At 42.8% G+C, this 19079-nt stretch overlaps 1 protein-coding gene across 4 annotated transcripts in view; it reads right to left on the bottom strand.

The window, feature by feature from the left end:
• Positions 1–19079, bottom strand: part of PHACTR4 (phosphatase and actin regulator 4) — a 116319-nt gene that overhangs the window by 4153 nt on the left and 93087 nt on the right. For all 4 annotated transcript variants that reach the window (XM_073564026.1, XM_073564049.1, XM_073564035.1 and 1 more), the window contains 3 exons: positions 18067–18273; positions 14367–14428; positions 14051–14188 (listed from right to left, as the gene is read on the bottom strand). In XM_073564026.1, the coding sequence (XP_073420127.1) occupies positions 14051–14188; positions 14367–14428; positions 18067–18273 (407 nt within the window). The remainder of the gene's footprint in view (positions 1–14050; positions 14189–14366; positions 14429–18066; positions 18274–19079) is intronic.

Below are 19079 nucleotides of genomic sequence, written 5' to 3'. Positions count from 1 at the left end.
GTGTCTAGTGAGTGACTGCTATACACAAGAAAAGAATGAGAACTCAGCCCCTACACACACACACAGATACTGTATACAAATGCTCGGCCCCTCCAGTATCAGTATGGGCCGGCGTGGGGAGATGGATCAAGCAGTGCTTCAAAGCAAATCTTGCCAATCACCATGAGGGGAGGGGCAGAGCACCGGATTTTTTCAGACTATAAGATGCACTTTCAGTTCCCCCCAAAAAAATTGGGGGGGAAAATGGGGGTGCGTCTTATAGTCGGAATATACTTACAAATACTGTGGCGGCAGCAGGCGTTGGCCAATTCTGTGACAGTCCCAGTCCAACACTGCCGGGCGATGATCACACTTCCTTCCCAGGGTGGTGCAGCAGGTTCGGCCATGGTGCTCTGTGGTGTGTGGGGTCTCCGCAGGCATTTTGTGAAAGCCCGGAGGCCCCACACATCCATTGCTGCTATGCGGTGGCCTCTTGGAAAATGGCCGCCGGGGGGCGCCTCATGCTCAGATTGAGATCTTGTTGCCGATATCTCAATCGGAGCATGCGCCGCCCCGGCAGCCATTTTCCTGGAGGCCACCCTATCGCAGCAACAGATATGCTTTCACAAGATGCCAACGGAGCCCCACGCACCACAGAGCACTACTGCTGAACCTGCCTCCCCAGCCTGGGATTTCTCGGATGCCACCGCATGGCAGCAATGGATATGCGGGGCCTCCGGGCTTTCACAAGATGCCGGCGGAGCCCTGAGCACCATTGCCGAACCTGCTGCAGCAGCCTTGGATGGGAGTCAAATCGCCGGACCACTGAACACCCCTGTGACCCCACTCCACCAGCGCTGCTGATCCCCCCCAGGTAAGCTGAATTCGGACTGTAAGACGGACCCCCATTTGACAGATTAATTTTTTTCCCCTATTTTCCTACTGAAAATTTGGGGTGCGTCTAATAGTCTGAAAAATACGGTACTGTAGAACTGTATAGAACTGTAACTGAGGAGGCAGAAAGGTGCAACAAACCATGGCCATGCCAAGGGTGCACCAAAATTTGTTATAACTAACCCTAGTTACAGTAGATCCTATGCCCGGGCAGCGCCGGGCTCTTCAGCTAGTATGTAATAAAACAGATTTTCTCTTCAGTCATCATCTGCTTGGAGTTCTTGAGCTAACTGCATTCAACAGCATCCGACTTGTGACGAACATATAAGACACATGTTGGGAAGGGGGTAAAAGGGACTGTTTAGTTTTACAATATATTAGCCCAAAGGCTTGAAAATAAATACAGACTAGCACTGCCTTTCTGCTTCTCCCAGCCAGTCTTTGTTGACAGTAGTATTAGTGGGGATCTCAGGTGGACAGACAGCTGCAGATAATCACTGTACTGAGAGGCCTTGTGCCACCTACATTATAGCATGCCTCTTTACAACCTGTGATCGGCTGCAGCAGTTACTTGCTATGGACATGATGACACGGCTGAAGTCAGATGAGCTGGGAGTGGCAGAGAGGAGTCACTGGTCTGAAATATTCGTTTTCATGTAGTTTAATCCTTTCACCCTAAAGCCTGCTTTCACCTCCCTGACAAGGCCATTTTTTCTCAATTTTGACCACTGTCACTTTATGAGGTAATATCTCTGGAAGGCTTCAATATCTGATTCTGAGACTGCTTTTGTTCATGACTTATTGTACGTCATAAGAGTGGTAAAATTTCTTTGATATGACTTCCATTTGTGAAAAAAAAAAATGGAAATTTCGCAAAAATTTAGCAATTTTCAAACTTAATTTTTATGCGCTTAAATCAGAGTCATGACACACAAAATACTTAATACAACATGTCTACTTTACATCAGCACAATTTTTTAAACATTTTTTGTGAGGAAGTTATAAGGGTTAAAAGTTGACCAGCGATTTCAGCAATTTTTACAAACATCAAACATTATCGCAGCGTTCTGGACCTGGCACAGGGACTGACAGCCCCTCGGCCCTTGGATCGGAGACCCTGCAGCATGATGCGGGGTCCCAATCACTGCTATACTAACCCGATGTCATCATGACAACATCCGGGTTACCGGAGCTGAGAAACTTGCAGCGCTGACAGCTTCTATAGCATGCAGATCCTGCTTCATCTGCATGCAATAGAAGCGATCAGCCTGCAGAAAATGAGTGTCCCATAGTGGGACTAAGTGTAAAAGTTAGAATATAAATTTTAAAATAATTGTAAAAATATTTAAAAAAAAATACTAAAAAAATAATATTTATTCAATCAATAAATATTTGAATAGAACAAATCTTAACAATAAAAGTACACATATTTAGTGTCGCCGCATCCATAACGACCCAACCTATAAAACTGTACCATTAATTAACCCCTTTAGTGAACACCATAAAAAAAGGCAAAAAAACAATGCTTTATCATCACAACACTGAACAAAAAGTGGAATAATGTGCGATCAAAAAGACGGATATAAATAAACGTGGTACCGCTGAAAACGTCATCTAGTTCGCAAAAAAACAGCCGCCATAGAGCGTCATAAGAGAAAAAATATAAAAGTTATAGCTCTCAGAATAAAGAGATGCAAAAATAATTAATTTTTATGTAAGAGTTTTTATTATATAAAAGCGCCAAAACATAAAAAAATGATATAAATGAGGCATCGCTTTAATCGTACTGACTCGAAGAATAAAACTGCTTTATCAATTTTACCACACGCAGAACGGTATAAACGCCCCCCCCAAAGACATTCATGAATTGTTTTTTTGTTCTTTTTGCCTCCCAAAAATCGGAATAAAAAGTGATCAAATGGTACCAATAAAAAACATCAACTCCCGCCAAAAACAAGCCCCCATACAGGTCCATCACCGGAAAAATAAAAAAGTTATAGCTCTCAGAATAAAACGATGCAAAAATAATTATTTTTTAGATAAAACTAGATGAAGAGCCCGGCGTTGCCCGGGCATAGTAACTAACTGTGGTTAGTTATAACAAATTATAATGATTATCCTCCATCCCATAGTCCAGTGCTCATATAAACACAAGTGAAAAAAAGAGCACAAGAGCAGTGCACACACAGCATGTTTGATCAATAGAAAAGGATTTATTGAGACAACAAATTGCCAATGAGAAAAAACATTTAAAAACAATTAACAGCAGTATGAAAACGTACAAAATAATGGTGAGCAGGCAAAAAATATACAGTATATTCTCTATCCACAGTACTGTATAAAATTTTAATAATAGTGTGAATAAAGAGACCACCACCAGAGGGATCACATTTGAAAATGGCAAATAATGTGACTAATGTCTAAATGAGAAAACTAATAAGGCAGAAATGTACCCAGCAATGAAATGTGAAAAACATGAATAAAAAAGTGCACTCATTACCATACCATCAGAATCACATGATTATAGTCACACAATATACAAGAGCCATATTTGTCCAGTAAAATTACCCAGCAATAAGATGTAAATAGCACATAAATTAAAAAATGCTCTCATAAATATCTGTATCACACACATAATTATAATCAAAAGATATAGCTGAGCCATATTTACCCAATGGGATGTGGTGGTGCTCGCACAGCCCAACACGCGTCGCTACCCGTAGCAGCTTCGTCAGGGGAAGCCCAGTGCCCATATACCCATCACACATCCTCCATTCCATAGTCCAGTGCCCATATACTAATTACACATCCTCCATCCCATAGTCCAGTACCCATATACCCATCACGCATCCTCTATCCCATAGTCCAGTGCCCATATACCCATCATACATATCCTCCATCCCATAGTCCCATGCCCATATACCCATCACACATCCTCCATCCCATAGTCCACTGCCCATATACCCATCACATATCCTCTATCCCATAGTCCAGTGCCCATATACCCATCATACACACCCTCCATTCCACAGTCCCATGTCCATATACCCACACATCCTCGATCCCATAGTCCAGTGCCCACATACCCATCCTCTATCCCATAGTTCCATGGCCATATACCCATCACACATCCTCCATCCCATAGTCCCGTGCCCATATACCCATCATACATATCCTCCATCCCATAGTTTTGTGGCCATATACCCATCACACATCCTCTATCCCATAGTTCCATGACCATATACCCATCACACATCCTCCATCCCATAGTCCCGTGCCCATATACCCATCACACATTATACATTCCATAGTCCTGAGCCTGGTGGCGCTGAGCAGGGAGTTCCTGGACATGTGCTATTATGTAACCTGGCAGTGCGGCTCTGTGTGCGGCCGCTGATGATGCAATTTTCTACAATGGTAACAATAGAGCGCGGCAGTAATAGAGGAGGGGGTGGTTCATTTCTGTCATGTCTTCTCTGCTCCTTTCTGGGGGGCAGACAATGGCTGGGAGCTTTTGTTCCAGGGATGCTAGATTTCTCCCACATGGGCAGTGTCTGCTGAGATGTTGTGGAGCGGGAAAGCTGTTGCTCATAGCAACCAATCACAGCTCAGCTTTTATCTTTTAAACAGCTCTGGTGAAATGAAAGATGCTTAGTGATTGGTTGCTATGGGCAACCAAGGCAGTTTAACCTGTTGTGGTCAAAAAGATGTGCCTATGAAATAGATATATTGGATATTATCTACTAGATGAAGGCCCGATGCTACCGCATCGGGAGGGCCATAATGTCACGATGGAGGCAGGCTTTGCAGAGTTGAGAATCTCTCCCATGTGCTCACCCAACTATCCACTCTCTCCTTCCCCATGTGCTGACTTCTCCCATCTGTGCTCTCTTCTTTGACCTGTCTACCCCATGTGCTATCCCCCTTGTCATGTTTCTGCGGTAACTTGGATAGCCATCCTTTTCTTTGATGGTATATTTCTTGGTATATTTTTTTTTTATGTTGGCGTTGTTTATTTGCTTTTTAAAGGGGTTTTGCCCATAAGTTCATTTTAAAAATGGTCTGTGTCTCACCATGTACAGAACATACCAACAGCTCCTGGGCAGGGGAGAAAGCAAAAGACAATGCTGATATTACAGCAGGAGATTGCAGAGGATACATTTTGTGAGGTAAAATATTTTTATAAAACAGTCAGTGAGTGAGATATTTTACCTCACAAAATGAATTCTCTGTGATCTCCTGCTGTAATGTCAGTATTGTTTTTTCCTTCCTCCCCTGTCCAGCAAATGTGGTAAACTCCGTACACGGGGAGAGACAGACAATTTTTAAAAAGAACTTTCGTTCGTGGGAAAACCCCTTTAATGTCACCGGCTTCCTCTGCCTGTAGACACATTACGCATCTGCCGGCGGAATCAGCCGAATGATTCACTGTGCAAAATTCGCGCAGGCGCAGTAAATCAGACCGCCGCCATCTTTGTGCAGATAGCGGCGGTCACATTAAAACTGCGCATGCGCTCCTCCTGTACAAAGATGGCGGCGGTCGGGTGAATCATTCGGCTGATCCCTGCGGCGGCGTGTTCGCGATGGTGTTCCGTTGGAGGTACCGCGCAAGAGGCTGCGTACGGCGTATAGTGTGTGTTTGTGTGTGTGTGGTGCACACGGCGTATACAGTGTGTATTTTTGTGTGTGGTGCGTACGGCGTATACAGTGTGCGTGTGATCCGACAGCGTATACAGTGTGTTGTTGTGAGTTCATTTTCCCCTTCGTCACTGAGGTCTGGTGAACTCCCTATTCTGGTAAAGGAAGGTAATGAGCCTGATTATCAGGCACCTGAGCCTAATGAGGATGACTGGCTGAGTGGAGTCACGGACTGGATATAAGGCTGCCGACGCCCTTCTGCCCTGCGGGTGATTTCTCTGTGGACTTCTAGGACACCAGTCTGATTCCTGCTCCTCTAAAGCTAAGTTTTCTGCTTTGCCTGTTAGCATTTGTGTTTTGTTTTTGTTTTCCTTGCTTTTCTGGATTCTGCCATTCCCTGCTGGTGTGAGCTGAATCTCCTTTTGCCGGTTGCTCTGTCTTCAGAATATTCCTGAGTAGTGACAGCTTTTTTTGAAGCCTAGCGTCTTCAGGGCCTTTTTCACTGTCAGTCTGTTGGCTCTTATTTTCATAGGGTTTTTCACGGATTGCAGACAGCAGCCTTCCTGTCCTTTCCTATCTAGTTAGCTTGGGCCCCGTCTTTGCTCAGTCTATCTTTCTGTCTGTGTTAGTGTTTTCATCTTGCTTCACCGTCATTATATGTTGGGGGCTACCTATTGCTTTGGGGTCTGCTCTGGGGCAGTTTAGATTTCCCCTTTCTTTCTTTAGGCCTATTTAATTCTCCGGCTGTGATCGAGGGGTCTAGGGCATCGTAGGAACCCCCCATGGCTACTGTTAGTTGTTGTGGATAGGATCAGTGGTCTGCAATCCGATAGCTGCCAACCTCTCTGGTTTTCTGGACTTAGCTAGCATTTCTGTTTTTGCCTCCTACGGTGACTCAATCATAACAGTGTGTGTTGTGATGGCATTCTGCTGGTGGTACTGCAGAAGAGGCTGGTACCACCAACAGTTTCCATATTGAGACACCCATCACTTGGGTGTCCCAACATGGTGGTCGGTGAACTTCCGCCGCTTAGTATTCTGGGATCCGGACGGAACAGGATGTGAAGACATTACAAGGTAAGCTCTGGCAAAAATAAGAGACCACTTTCAAATGTTGTCTGATTTTTCTCTTTATAGGTATATTTTTGAGTAAAATGTAAATTGTTCTTTTAGTCTACAAACTGACAACATGTCTCCGAATTTCCATGCAATAATTTTTTTTTTTTTCTGAAAAGGAGAAATGGTCAAAATTTAAAAAAACAAACAAAAAAAAAAGTGCTTTCAGACCTCAAATAATGCAAAGAAAACAAGTTCATAATAATTCAGAAACAACAATCCTAATGTTTTAACTCAGGAAGAGTTCAGAAATCAATATTTTGTGGAATAACCATGATTTTTAAAAACAGCTTTCAGGCATCTTGTCATGCTTTCCACAAGTCTTTCACACTGCTCCTTGTGCAAAAATTTAAACAGTTCTACTTTGTTTGATGACTTGTGACTATCCTTCAACCTCTTGATTATATTCCATAGGTTTTCAATGGGATTCAGGTCTGGAGAATGGGCTGCCCATGACAGGGTTTTGATGTGGTAGTCTCTTAATTTGCGTGTGGCGTGAGTGCGGCTATGTGGAGTGGGCGAGGCTTGATACACACACATACATACACTCATCTAGATAGATAGATAGATAGATAGGATAGATATAGTTTTTGTTGTATAAAAGCGCAAAAACATAAAATACATATAAAATAAGGTATCGCTGTAATCGTACTGACCCAAAGAATAAAACTGTTTTATCAATCTTACCACACGTGAAATGGTATAAACTCCCCTCCCCCAAAAGAAATTAATGAATTGCTGGTTTTTGTTCATTCTGCTTTACAAAAATCGGAATAAAAAGTGATGAAAAAATGTCATGTACCCGAAAATGGTACCAATAAAAACGTCATCTCGTCCCGCAAGAAACAAGACCTCACATGACTTTCCATATTTTGGCACAAATTATAGCTCTCAATAAAATGCTTCTGCCATATGCCCAAACAGTGGTTTACCCCCACATATGGTGTATCAGCATACTCAGGACAAATTGCACAACAACTTTTGGGGTCCAATTTCTCATGTTACCCTTGGGAAAATAAAAAATTGGGGGCGAAAAGATATATTTTATTTTTACAGCTCTACGTTATAAACTTCTGTGAAGCACTTGGGGGTTCAAAGTGCTCACCACCACTAGTGATGAGCGAGTATACTCGTTGCTCGGGTGGTCTGAGTATTTTGGCGTGCTCGGAGATTTATTTTTCGTCGCCTCAGCTGTATGATTTGCGACTGCTAGACAGCTTGAATACATGTGTGGAAAGCCTGTTTGTTAGGGAATTCCCACATGTATTCAGCCTGTCTAAAATTCGCAAGTCATGCTGCTGAGACGACGAGAACTAAATCTCCGAGCAAGCTAAAATACTTGCAGATCACCCGAGTAATGATGCTACTCACCCATCACTACTCACCACACATCTAGATAAGTTCCTTAGGGGGTCTACTTTCAAAAATGGTGTCGCTTGTGGGGGGTTTCCACTGTTTATTTAGGCACATCAGGGGCTCTCCAAATGCGACATGGCGTCCAATCTCAATTACAGCCAATTTTGAATTGAAAAGTCAAACGGCGCTCCTTCCCTTCCGAGCTCTGCCATGCGCCCAAACAGTGGTTTACCTGCATATATGGGTATATGGGGTATCAGCATACTCAGAACAGCAGCATCAGAGGGGTTGAAAGCCCACGATCGGTGATAGTACCGATCATGGGCATTGCTGCAGGGTGTCCTGCTCTCACACAGAGAAGACATCTGCACCCAACCGCAGCAGCGCTCAGAGTGAGCCCCCGCGATCGTGGCGCCGTACATGTACTGCGCTTTATGAAGCAGCAACAGAAAAGGAAGCACACAGTCAAAAAGTCCCATAAAAATCAACATTTTATTAATAATTTATGTAACAAACAGACATTAGGTACATGGAAAGTGGAGAGAAATGAACAGGCGTGTACAATGGCAAAAAATTAGGCCAAGTATGCCGCCTACACAATCCAGGAAGTATACCGTTATATTTTTGTGTCAGACACCCCACATTACACCACACAGTTGTATAAAGCCAGTGCATATTATCATAAACAGGGACCAACAGGACTCTCTATTAAGTAAATAATCAGGGAACAAGAGTTAATAACGAATCCAGCATATAAAGGATCTACATCAGTACCTGGAATCAGTGAAGGCTGTGCACAGCGGCCTGACCCCGACGCGCGTTTCGGAGTGTGCAGCTCCTTCCTCAGGGGAACCCTCTGTTGCTTCTTCATTAAGATTGCAGTTGTCCGGATTACAGTCCAATATGTATGTGTGACCTAGGTGAATTATTCTGCCATGTACCTAATTAAGTTGTCTGGTTTCACATATACTATGTATACCACAATCATATTTTAATGTACTGTGATTTGCGGGAACGCAGCTCCTGCAGCATCGTACATGTACGGCACATGACGGGATGGGGTTAAAGAAGTTGTCCGCTACTTGGACAACTTCTTATCATAACCCTCACTTGGCCCCCATAAAATAAATAAAGCTTAAACTGAAGTCCCGTGCTGTGCCAAACAGTGCCGACGTCACGGTCCCCGCTTCCTGTCGAAATGAGCCTGAAGAGGAAGTCTGGTATCAGACTTCCCGGACTTCCTCTTCATGTTCAATTCATCTCAAGGTGGGGACAGTGACGCCAGCACTGATTGGGCGTCGGAACCACAACAAACACACGGAAGCGCCGGGAGAGTGAATGCCAAAGACTGATAAAAACGCAGAGCGCACGACATGAATAATCTTAATACAAAAAGGGTGCTACATAAAAGTAGTTAAGCATGAAGATTATGTCAGAAGGTGAAAAAAGAACTACATAATAATGTGCACACCAAAAATATTTAGAAAAACATATATCAATATTTATTAGAAAACAACATGGACAACGTTAAAACCATTTAAAAAGGAGCAACTCTCTGCCATCACCATCTAAGGTTTATAACATGCAAAATATGCACAAGGTACTATACAATTAGGCATCCATAATCCCAACAAAAGGTACAGAGCGCAATAAGATATGGCAGCAGTGTAACAGGACATAGAAATACACATGTATTTATAGAATGGACCACAGAAAAAAAAAAACATGGTCTATGACACAGCCAATTATGAACATAGTATGCCCATATAGACATATCAATAATTGCATAGAAGAACAATAAATGATCCAATAGACCGAATGGTGTGCACAATCTCCTTATGCTACAAGCCATTATACCTAGTATAAAAACATCAGAATTGCAAGAAAATTGCACAGAGAAACAAATCAGAAATTCTTTCTAATCCAAGTGGCCCTGTGTATGCTAATACCCACAGAATTGTACATGTAATGGAGACAGGGTCCGATTGGAGAAAGGGGAGATGCCTGCTAGCACCTAGTGGAGGAAAACCCCTGAAATAAGAGTGAGTACCAAGAGTCAGTGAGGCATGGGGAGGCAGAGCACAGGCTTGGGAGAGCAAGTGCTGACACCGCGGGAAAGGGAGGACATTATAAGCCAAACATTTCGATCAAGAAGAGGTTGCCTTAGTAGTGGACAACCCTTTAACCCCCAAGGGTGGTTTGCACGTTCATGACCGGGCCAATTTTTACAATTCTGACCACTGTCCCTTTATGAGGTAATAACTCTGAAAGGCTTCCATGGATCCCGGTGATTCTGATATTGTTTTCTCGTGACATATTGTACTTCATGTTAGTTGGAAAATTTCATTCATATAACTTGCGTTTATTTGTGAAAAACACAGAAATTTGGCAAAAATTTTGAAAATTTCGCAATTTTCCAACTTTTCATGCCCTTAAATCACAGAGATATGGCACCCAAAATACTAAATAAGTAACATTTCACATATGTTTACTTTGCATCAGAACCCAAATTTTTTTTTGTTAGGAAGTTATAAGGGTTAAAAGTTGACCAGCTTTTTCTCATTTTTTCAACACCATTTTATTTTTAGGGACCACATCACATTTGAAGTCACTTTGAGGGAATTTTTTGAATGTTTAAAAAAAGTGAACATTTTACTTTTTTTCACAAAAAAAATTACTTCAGGTCCAAAGTCATTGTGCAATTTGTCCTGAGTACGCTGATACCTTATGTGTGTGTGTGTGTGTGTGTGTGTGGGGGGGGGGGGAACCACTGTTTCGGCGCATGGCAGAGCTCAGAAGGGAAGGAGCGCCGTTTGACTTTTTCAACGCAAAATTGGCTGGAATTCAGATCGGATGCCATGTCATGTTTGGAGAGCCCCTGATGTGCCTAAACAGTAGAAACACCCCACAAATGACCCCATTTTGGAAACTAGACCCCCCCAAGGAACTTGTCTAGATATGTGGGGAGAACTTTGAACCCCCAAGGGCGTCATTAGAAGTTTATAACGTACAGCCGTACAATTAAAAAAATCATTTTTTCCAGAAAAATGATCTTTTCACCCCCAATATTTATTTTCCCAAGGGTAACAGGACCCCAAAAGTTATTGTGCAATTTGTCCTGAATACGCGGATACCCCATATGTGGGGGTAAACGACTATTTGGGTGCATGGCAGAGCTCGGAAGGGAAGCAGCGCCAATTGACTTTTTTGGCTGGAATTGAGATCGGACGCCATGTCACGTTTGGAAAGCCCCTGATGTGCCAAAACAGTGGAAACCCCCCACAAATGGCACCATTTTGGAAACTAGACCCCCCAAGGAACTTATCTAGATGTGTGGTGAGCACTTTGAACTGAACCCCCAAGTGCTTCACAGAAGTTTATAACGCCCTGGCGTGAAAATAAAAAAAATCATTTTTTCCACAAACATGATCTTTTAGTCCCAAATTTTTTATTTTCCCAAGGGTAACAGTAGAAATTGGACCCCAAAAGTTGTTGTCCAATTTGTCCTAAGTATGCTGATACCCCATATGTGGGAGAAAACTAAAGTATGGGCACACGTTGGGGCTCGGAAGGGAAGTAGTGACGTTTTGGAATGCAGACTTTGATGGAATGGTCTGCAGGTGTCATGTTGCCTTTGGAGAGCCCCTGATGTGCCTAAACTGTGGAAACCCCCCACGTGACCCCATTTTGGAAACTAGACCCTCCAAGGAACTTATCTAGATGTGTGGTGATCACTTTGATCTCCCAAGTGCTTCACAGAAGTTTATAACGTAGAGCCATAAAAATAAAAAAATCATTTTTTTCTGCAAAAATTATATTTTTGCCCGCAATTTTTTATTTTCCCAAGGGTAACAGGAGAAATTTGTCCTGAGAAGGCTGATACCCCATAAGTAGGGGTAAACCACTGTTTGGGCGCATGGCAGAGCTTGGAAGGGAAGGAGCACCATTTGACTTTTTGAACGCAGAATTGGCTGGAATTGAGATCAGACGCCATGTTGCGTTTGGAGAGCCTCTGATGTGCCCAAACAGTGGTAACCCCACCCAATTCTAACTCCAACCCAAACCTCAGCCCTAACCCTAAGGGTGTGTGCACACGTTGCGAATTCTGCTGCGGATCCGCAGCAGATTTCTGCTGCGTTGTACAGTATCTTTATATTCAATGGCAAATTAAAATGCAGTGCTCATGCTGCGGATTTGCTGCGGTTTTAAATCCGCACCATTTCACTTCTTGGTGCGGAATCTGCAGCAGTTTGACACCCGCTCCATTACCAGGTGTCAAAATGCAGGGGAAAACCGCAGGCTGCAGCAGAATACGCATCGTATGCACACAGCCTTACCCTAGCCCTATCTCTAGTTCTAACCCTAGCCCTAACCCTAATGGGAAAATGGAAATAAATCCTTTTTCTTTTATTTTATTATTTTTCCCTAACTAAGGGTGTGATAAAGGGGGGTTTGATTTACTATTTATAGCGGGTTTTTATGTTTGGCAGCTGTCGCACGCTAAAAGACGCTTTTTATCATAAAAAATTTTTTTGCATCACCACATTTTGAGAACTATAATTATTCAATATTTTGACCCACAGAGTCATGTGAGGTCATATTTTTTAAGGGACGAGTTGACGTTTTTATTGGTACCATTTTCAGGCACGTGACATTTTTTGATCGCTTTTTATTCCGATTTTTGGGACACAGAATGAACAAAAACCAGCATTTAATGAATTTCTTTTGGGGGGTGCGTTTACACCGTTCCGCATGTGGTAAAATTGATAAAGCGGTTTTATTCTTCGGGTCATTATGATTACAGTGATACCTCCTTTATGTCTTTTTTTATGCTTTGGCGCTTTTATGCAATGAAAAATTTTTTATATAAAAAATAATTATTTTTGCATCGCTTTATTCTGCGAGCTATAACTTATTTTCTTGCTGATGACGCTGTGTGGCGGCTCGTTTCTTGCGGGACAAGATTACGTTTTCAGCGGTACCATGTTTATTTAGATTTGTCTTTTTGATCGCGCGTTATTGCACTTTTTGTTCGGCGGTATGATGATAAAGCATTGTTTTTTGCTTATTTTTTTTTGACGGGGTTAGCTAAAGGGGTTAACTAGTGGGACAGTTTTATAGGGCGGGTCGTTACGGATGCAGTGATACTTAAGATGTGCATTTTTATCGTTTTTTTAATTTACAAAAAAAGAATTTATTGGGGATTTTTTTTTTTTATTTGAGGATTTTTTATAAATTATTTTTACACTTTTTTTTTTACTTTATTATATTGTCCCAGGGGGGAATCACTATAAAGTGTCAGATCGCTGATCTGACACTTCACACATTGCTGTGTCAGATCAGCGATCTGACAGGCGCTGCTGCAGGCTTCCTCGTGCCTGCTCTCAGCAGGCACTATGGAAGCCGCCTCTCTGCAGGCCCCCGCGGCCATACTGGATCCGGGGACCTGCAGAGAGGAGACTCGCGGAGCGACACAGCACGTCGCGCTGCTCTGTGGGTCGCAGGGAAGCACGAAGGGAGCCCCCTACCTGCGCACTTCTCTCCTATCCCCCGGTACACTGCGATCATGTTAGATCACAGTGTGCCAGGGGTTAATGTGCCGGGGCGGTCCGTGACCGCCCCTGACACAGTGCTCAGTGTCAGCTGTGATAATCAGTGGACACCCGGCCGCGATCAGCGGCACTCTCCCCAGGGAGCACCGCTGATCGCTATGACGTACTGTCCCGTCCTTGGAAATTAAGTCCTAGGGCACATGGATGGGATAGTACGTCATATGGCAGAAAGGGGTTAAAGTCTAAGTTGCTGAACTATAAAAGGGTACAATACCTTTCGTATAGTGATGCTAAGGTTTATTGAGCTTGAGCAAAAACTTATTAGATAATAAAACTTCACTTTGTATCACATGGCTGTGAGCACTGACTAGTGAAATTTTCCATCATCAGAAGCAGAATATAAGGGTGCAGACCATTTTATCACGCATTTACAAATATTCACTGGCTAGAAATTTGCAGTTACAGCAAGCCTAATTCAGACAATTAATAATGCACATAAGAAGGTAGTCTCATACCTTGTCAGCAGGGGTGAGCTTGGTCCAGGGTTTATCAGCTCTCCTGTCATAGTCATGAGCATCCGTCACTTCCACATACTCATTAAATCTAAGAATCTTCCGCTCCAACAACTCAGCCACTGTAGGTCTTTGACTAAGCTACACACAAAAGAAGAAGATAGAATATTAAGGTATAACTTTTCTAACTGTTCTGGAAAATAATGGCATTAGATCATCCTAAAAACAGAATTTTTTAATATAAGCATAGTCAGATTTTTTTCTCTAGAATAAGGGCTGTTTAACAATAACTAGTATAAATTATTTTCTAAGCAAATACCTTGCGGGTCAGTCGTCTTTTGATTTCCCGTCTCTCTGCAAGCCGGTCAGCTTCATTCTTTACTACAAGTAAAATATGGACAAGAATGTCATGTAATAATATAAAAGCCTCTGGAATGTATTTCTTCGCAAAAAACACCTACTCATCCCACATCTGGTTTGTTTAGATAAGGACTGACTTGATCTCTCCATTCTTAAAATGGTCTCATGTCCTTGCTACATTTTCTAGTCTTAGCTCATACGAAGCTTCACCTTACTGCAAGTTTTTAACATATGGAATTTTGTAATATGTATTACATGAAAAATGCACTCTTTTATAATATGATGAAGTAGTTTATTAACTTTGAAACACATCAAGAATAAAACCATATTGAGCTCTCACAATGAAAGTGCAGTTTAACCTGTAGGCACCATGTTATAGAGCAGGGGGAGCCAAGTAGTTTTATCCATAGTTCTTGGAAGAAAATATTCAGTATAATCTGAGTCTTAGTCATATTAACCCCTGCTCTTTCCTATTAGTGACTGACAGCTATATGTGAATGCACAGTTATATATAGAAAGCTGTCAGTCACTGATGGGACCGTACACTGGAAAAAAGTCCCAGAAAAAGCAGAGGATTTAGACTGTGCGCACACGTGCGGAATTACCACAGGAATTTCAGCGGCAATTCCGCAACTCCCTGCCGCGGGAAACTCACGAGAAATCCGCATGTGGAATTCCCACAAAAGAACTAGCGTTTTGCAAGCGTAATTAGCTTGCAGAATGCTAGCGTTTTCCAAGCGATCTGTAGCATGGTTTGGAAAACTGATTGACAGGTTGGTCACACTTGTCAAACATAGTGTTTGACAAGTGTGACCAACTTTTTACTATTGAGGCTGCCTATGCAACATCAGTAGTAAAAAGATATAAAGTTAAAAATAAAAAAAATCGTGTTATTCTCACCTTCCGGTGTCCCCCGCAGCGTCCCCAGGCCTCAGTGATGCTCCTGGCATCTTCCGGTCCCAGCGATGCCTGGCGATGACCCCAGATGACATAGCATCATGCGAGACCTCTACGTCATCACAGGTCATTGTCGCAAGGCATCACTGGGAACGGGAGTTGCCGGGAGCATAGCTGAGGCCTGGGAACGCTGGAAGGTGACAATATCACGATTTTTTATTTTGATTCTTTTTTTAACAGGAATATGGTACCCAGAGCCTGGAGGAGAATCTCCTCTCCTCCAGACCCTGGGTACCATCCGCACATGATCCGCTTACTTTGTGCATGTTGTGCATAGCCACATGCGGAAACAATGCATTCCTATGTGTGCGGAATCCCTGTGATTCCGCAAAAAGAATGAGCATGCTGCGTATTTTTCCACGATGCGATTCTGCCGCGGAAAAATACGCAGCATTAGCACAGCATGTGCGGAATGTCATTGAATTCAATGGGTTGCTTATTGTATGCGTTTTCGCGATGAAAAAACGTGGAAAAAAACGCATAAAATCCGTGGCAATTCCGCATGCGTGCACATAGCCTAAAATACAGGTTACAGGGACTCTTTTCTCACACAACTATATATCAAACTAATCTGATCCTGCTGCTGATAACATGGTGCCCTCTGACTGGAATGCAGCATCATGATGACAGGTTCCCTATAATATAACATGGTGCCTGCAGACAAGGGCTGTGGAGTCTTAGTATATTTTGGAGGAGTGGGTATGAAATGGACCCACTCCTAAAATATATCTCTATATATAAAAATCAATGTGTGTGAGGTATCACCAACCACTCACGAAGCATCTTTCATTTCACCAGAGCTGTGTAAAAGAAGATGAGCTGTGATTGGTTGCTATGATCAACAGTTTTCCTTGCAACCAATCACTAAGCATCTTTCATTTCACCAGAGGTGCTTTGGTTGCTATAAGCAACAGTTTTCCCTCTCTAGAAAACTAGCGATGGGCAGTCCGGCTCTTTTTGGTGATCCAGCTCTCACGGCTCCATCAAAAAGAGCCGGCTCTTTTTCGACTCCTTTTGGATCCTAAATGGATCCCTATTGTATATGTGTTATGGCGTTCTAAACTCCGCCCACCAACCGCATAAACCCAGCCCACTCGCTAGGAACCAATTATATTGCTTAGTGGGAAGGGTTTTGTTCCGCTGGGCGGAGTTACGTCTGCCAAACACTAGGATTTTAGGCCCAGTGAGAGCCATTCAAAGATTTTAGTGGCTCTCACTGGGGTGCCAGCTCCCATCGTTCACCGCGGGGAGCCGGCTCTTTGTGTCGGATCGTTCGTGACCGACACATCACTACAGAAAACACCTCAGCAGACACTGACATGGTGGGAGTAATCTAGCATTCCCGGAAATATAAGCTCCCAGCCATTGACTGCCCCCCAAAAAGGAGCAGAGAGCACATGACAGAAATGAATCATCCCTTCCGTGCCCATATACACATCACACATCCTCCATCCTATAGGCACATCTTCCCTCTGAAAGGGATCATTGGTATGGAAGTCAGGGCAAATCCATCCAGCGCTCTGATACTGACCCCAGGCCTGTCTTAAAGGGATCCCCAGTATAGAAGTGAGGGCAAATCCACTCTGTGCTTTGGTACTGACCCCAGGCCTCTCAAGGGATCTCCGGTATGGAAGTTAGGGCAAATCTGCTCTGATTCTGACCCCAGGCTTCTATTAAAGGGATCATTGGTATGGAAGTTATGGCAATTTCACTCAGCGTTTTGGTCCTGACCCCAAACTCTCTTAAAGGGATCCCCAGTGTGGAAGTCAGGGCAATTGCCTTCAAATGCTCTGGTACTGACCCCAGGCTCTCTTAAAGGGATCTCCTGTATGGAAGTTAGGGCAAATCCCTCAGCGCTCTGACCCCTGGATTCTATTAAAGGGATCATTGGTATGCTAGTCAGGGCAAATCCACTCAGCGCTCTGGTTCTGATCCCAGGCCTCTCTTAAAGGGATCCCCGGTAAGGAAGTTAGGGCAATTCCACTCAGTTCTCTGGTTTTGATCCCAGGCCTCTCTTAAAGGGATCCCCGGTATGGAAGTTAGGGCAATTCCACTCAGCGCTCTGGTACTGACCCCAGGCCTCTCAAGGGATCTCCGGTATGGAAGTTAGGGTAAATCCCTCAGCGCTCTGTTTCTCACCCCAGGCTTCTACTAAAGGGATCATTGGTATGGAAGTCAGGGCAAATCCACTCAGTGCTCTGGTTCTGACCCAGGCTGACGGGATGATGTGGGATATTAGGGGTAGTAGTCCGGTGGCTCTGGCTGACGGGATGATGTGGGATATTAGGGGTAGTAGTCCGGTGGCTCTGGCTGACGGGATGATGTGGGATATTATAGTGAATGTGGCTATGCGGAGTGGGCAGGGCTATACACTCAGATATATATATATATATATATATATATATATATATATATATATATATATTCATTATAATTTGTTATAACTAACCGTAGTTAGTTACTATGCCCAGGTAGCGCCGGGCTCTTCAGCTAGTATATAACAAATTGGGTATAGTATTTAAATGCAGTAGGTGTTGAATATTTCGGGAAAGTTCTGAAATGTGGGTTAATCCTTACACACATCTAGAAGAAACCAGTGTCATTTTCAGAATCTATAGTAAATGCTTGCTGAATTTTCCTATTGCAAATCCAACATGTTATGTTTGTCCATATACCATATAAAAATTAAATTCTGTTCTTACTTTGTAGTATGTTCCTCTGCTCCAGTTCCTCTGCTGTGGGTCTCTGGCTCAATCTTCGGTTTAGTTGGGAGCCAATCTGCTCCCTTATTTGATTCCACTCTTCTCGGCTGCGATGAGGTAACTCTGTGTCTTGATCTTGAGGACCTGGCTTTCCACCTAACTTCATGGCCAGAGTATCCTTTCTTTTTACTTTATTGGCCAAGGCGCCTACACAAAAAAAAGGTTACTCAATATCACACAATTCCAGATTTGACTGAATCTGAAGGAAAAGGCAAGAAACATAACATCTACACATTCAATATGGCTGATTTAGTAACTTACAAGCACCAGAAATCTGGCTTATTTACGCTAAAAATCTGTATAACATGCTGTGCACGACAGTTATCTAATATAGACATTTTTAACCATTTGTAACAAGGAGCGTAGACCACCAGAAACTCACCAAAAAAAAAAGGTGCAAGACCTAAATTGTGATTAGGTGTGCCCAAGTTGCACCATAATTTATCAGAAATTAGTGGACCAAAAAGCCAGTAATAAGACTAGGAAATTAAATGTGATAACATTTATCAAACAGCATGAACCACTCTGATAAATGTGGTACAAATCTGCCCAAATAACTCTTTTATTTATATGTGGGTGCTATTGAGACCTCCAAGCACTGGTGAGTTATGCGACTGCAGAGACTCTCAGAAGACAGTTGAAGTTGTGGAAATAATCATGAATGGCTATAACGACACATCATTTTATCTTAATTAACCAGACATCTATTTTCAGCAAGCCAGGAGGAAAAGACTTATCTATATGTCGACTTTTGAATTGGTCAAGAAAACAGAATTTTGTTCATTTAAGCCTGTAATATTGACTTCTAAGTTAAAAATTTGTTGTAACATATTGTGATGTTATCCTAGATGACTGGTGCTTCAGGGTCATTGAACAATGATGTTTTGCTGATATGTTGATTACACATTGTCTGGGCCAGCCAGTTTGTTGACTTGCAAAATAGGAGGAAAAAC

Source organism: Dendrobates tinctorius, unplaced genomic scaffold (genome assembly GCF_039654945.1).
Source record: "Dendrobates tinctorius isolate UK_male_01 unplaced genomic scaffold, ASM3965494v1 ptg000015l, whole genome shotgun sequence".
Classification (NCBI taxonomy): domain Eukaryota; kingdom Metazoa; phylum Chordata; class Amphibia; order Anura; family Dendrobatidae; genus Dendrobates; species Dendrobates tinctorius.
The sequence above is the reverse complement of the archived record's forward strand: the minus strand, read 5'-3'. Positions and strand labels throughout refer to the sequence as shown.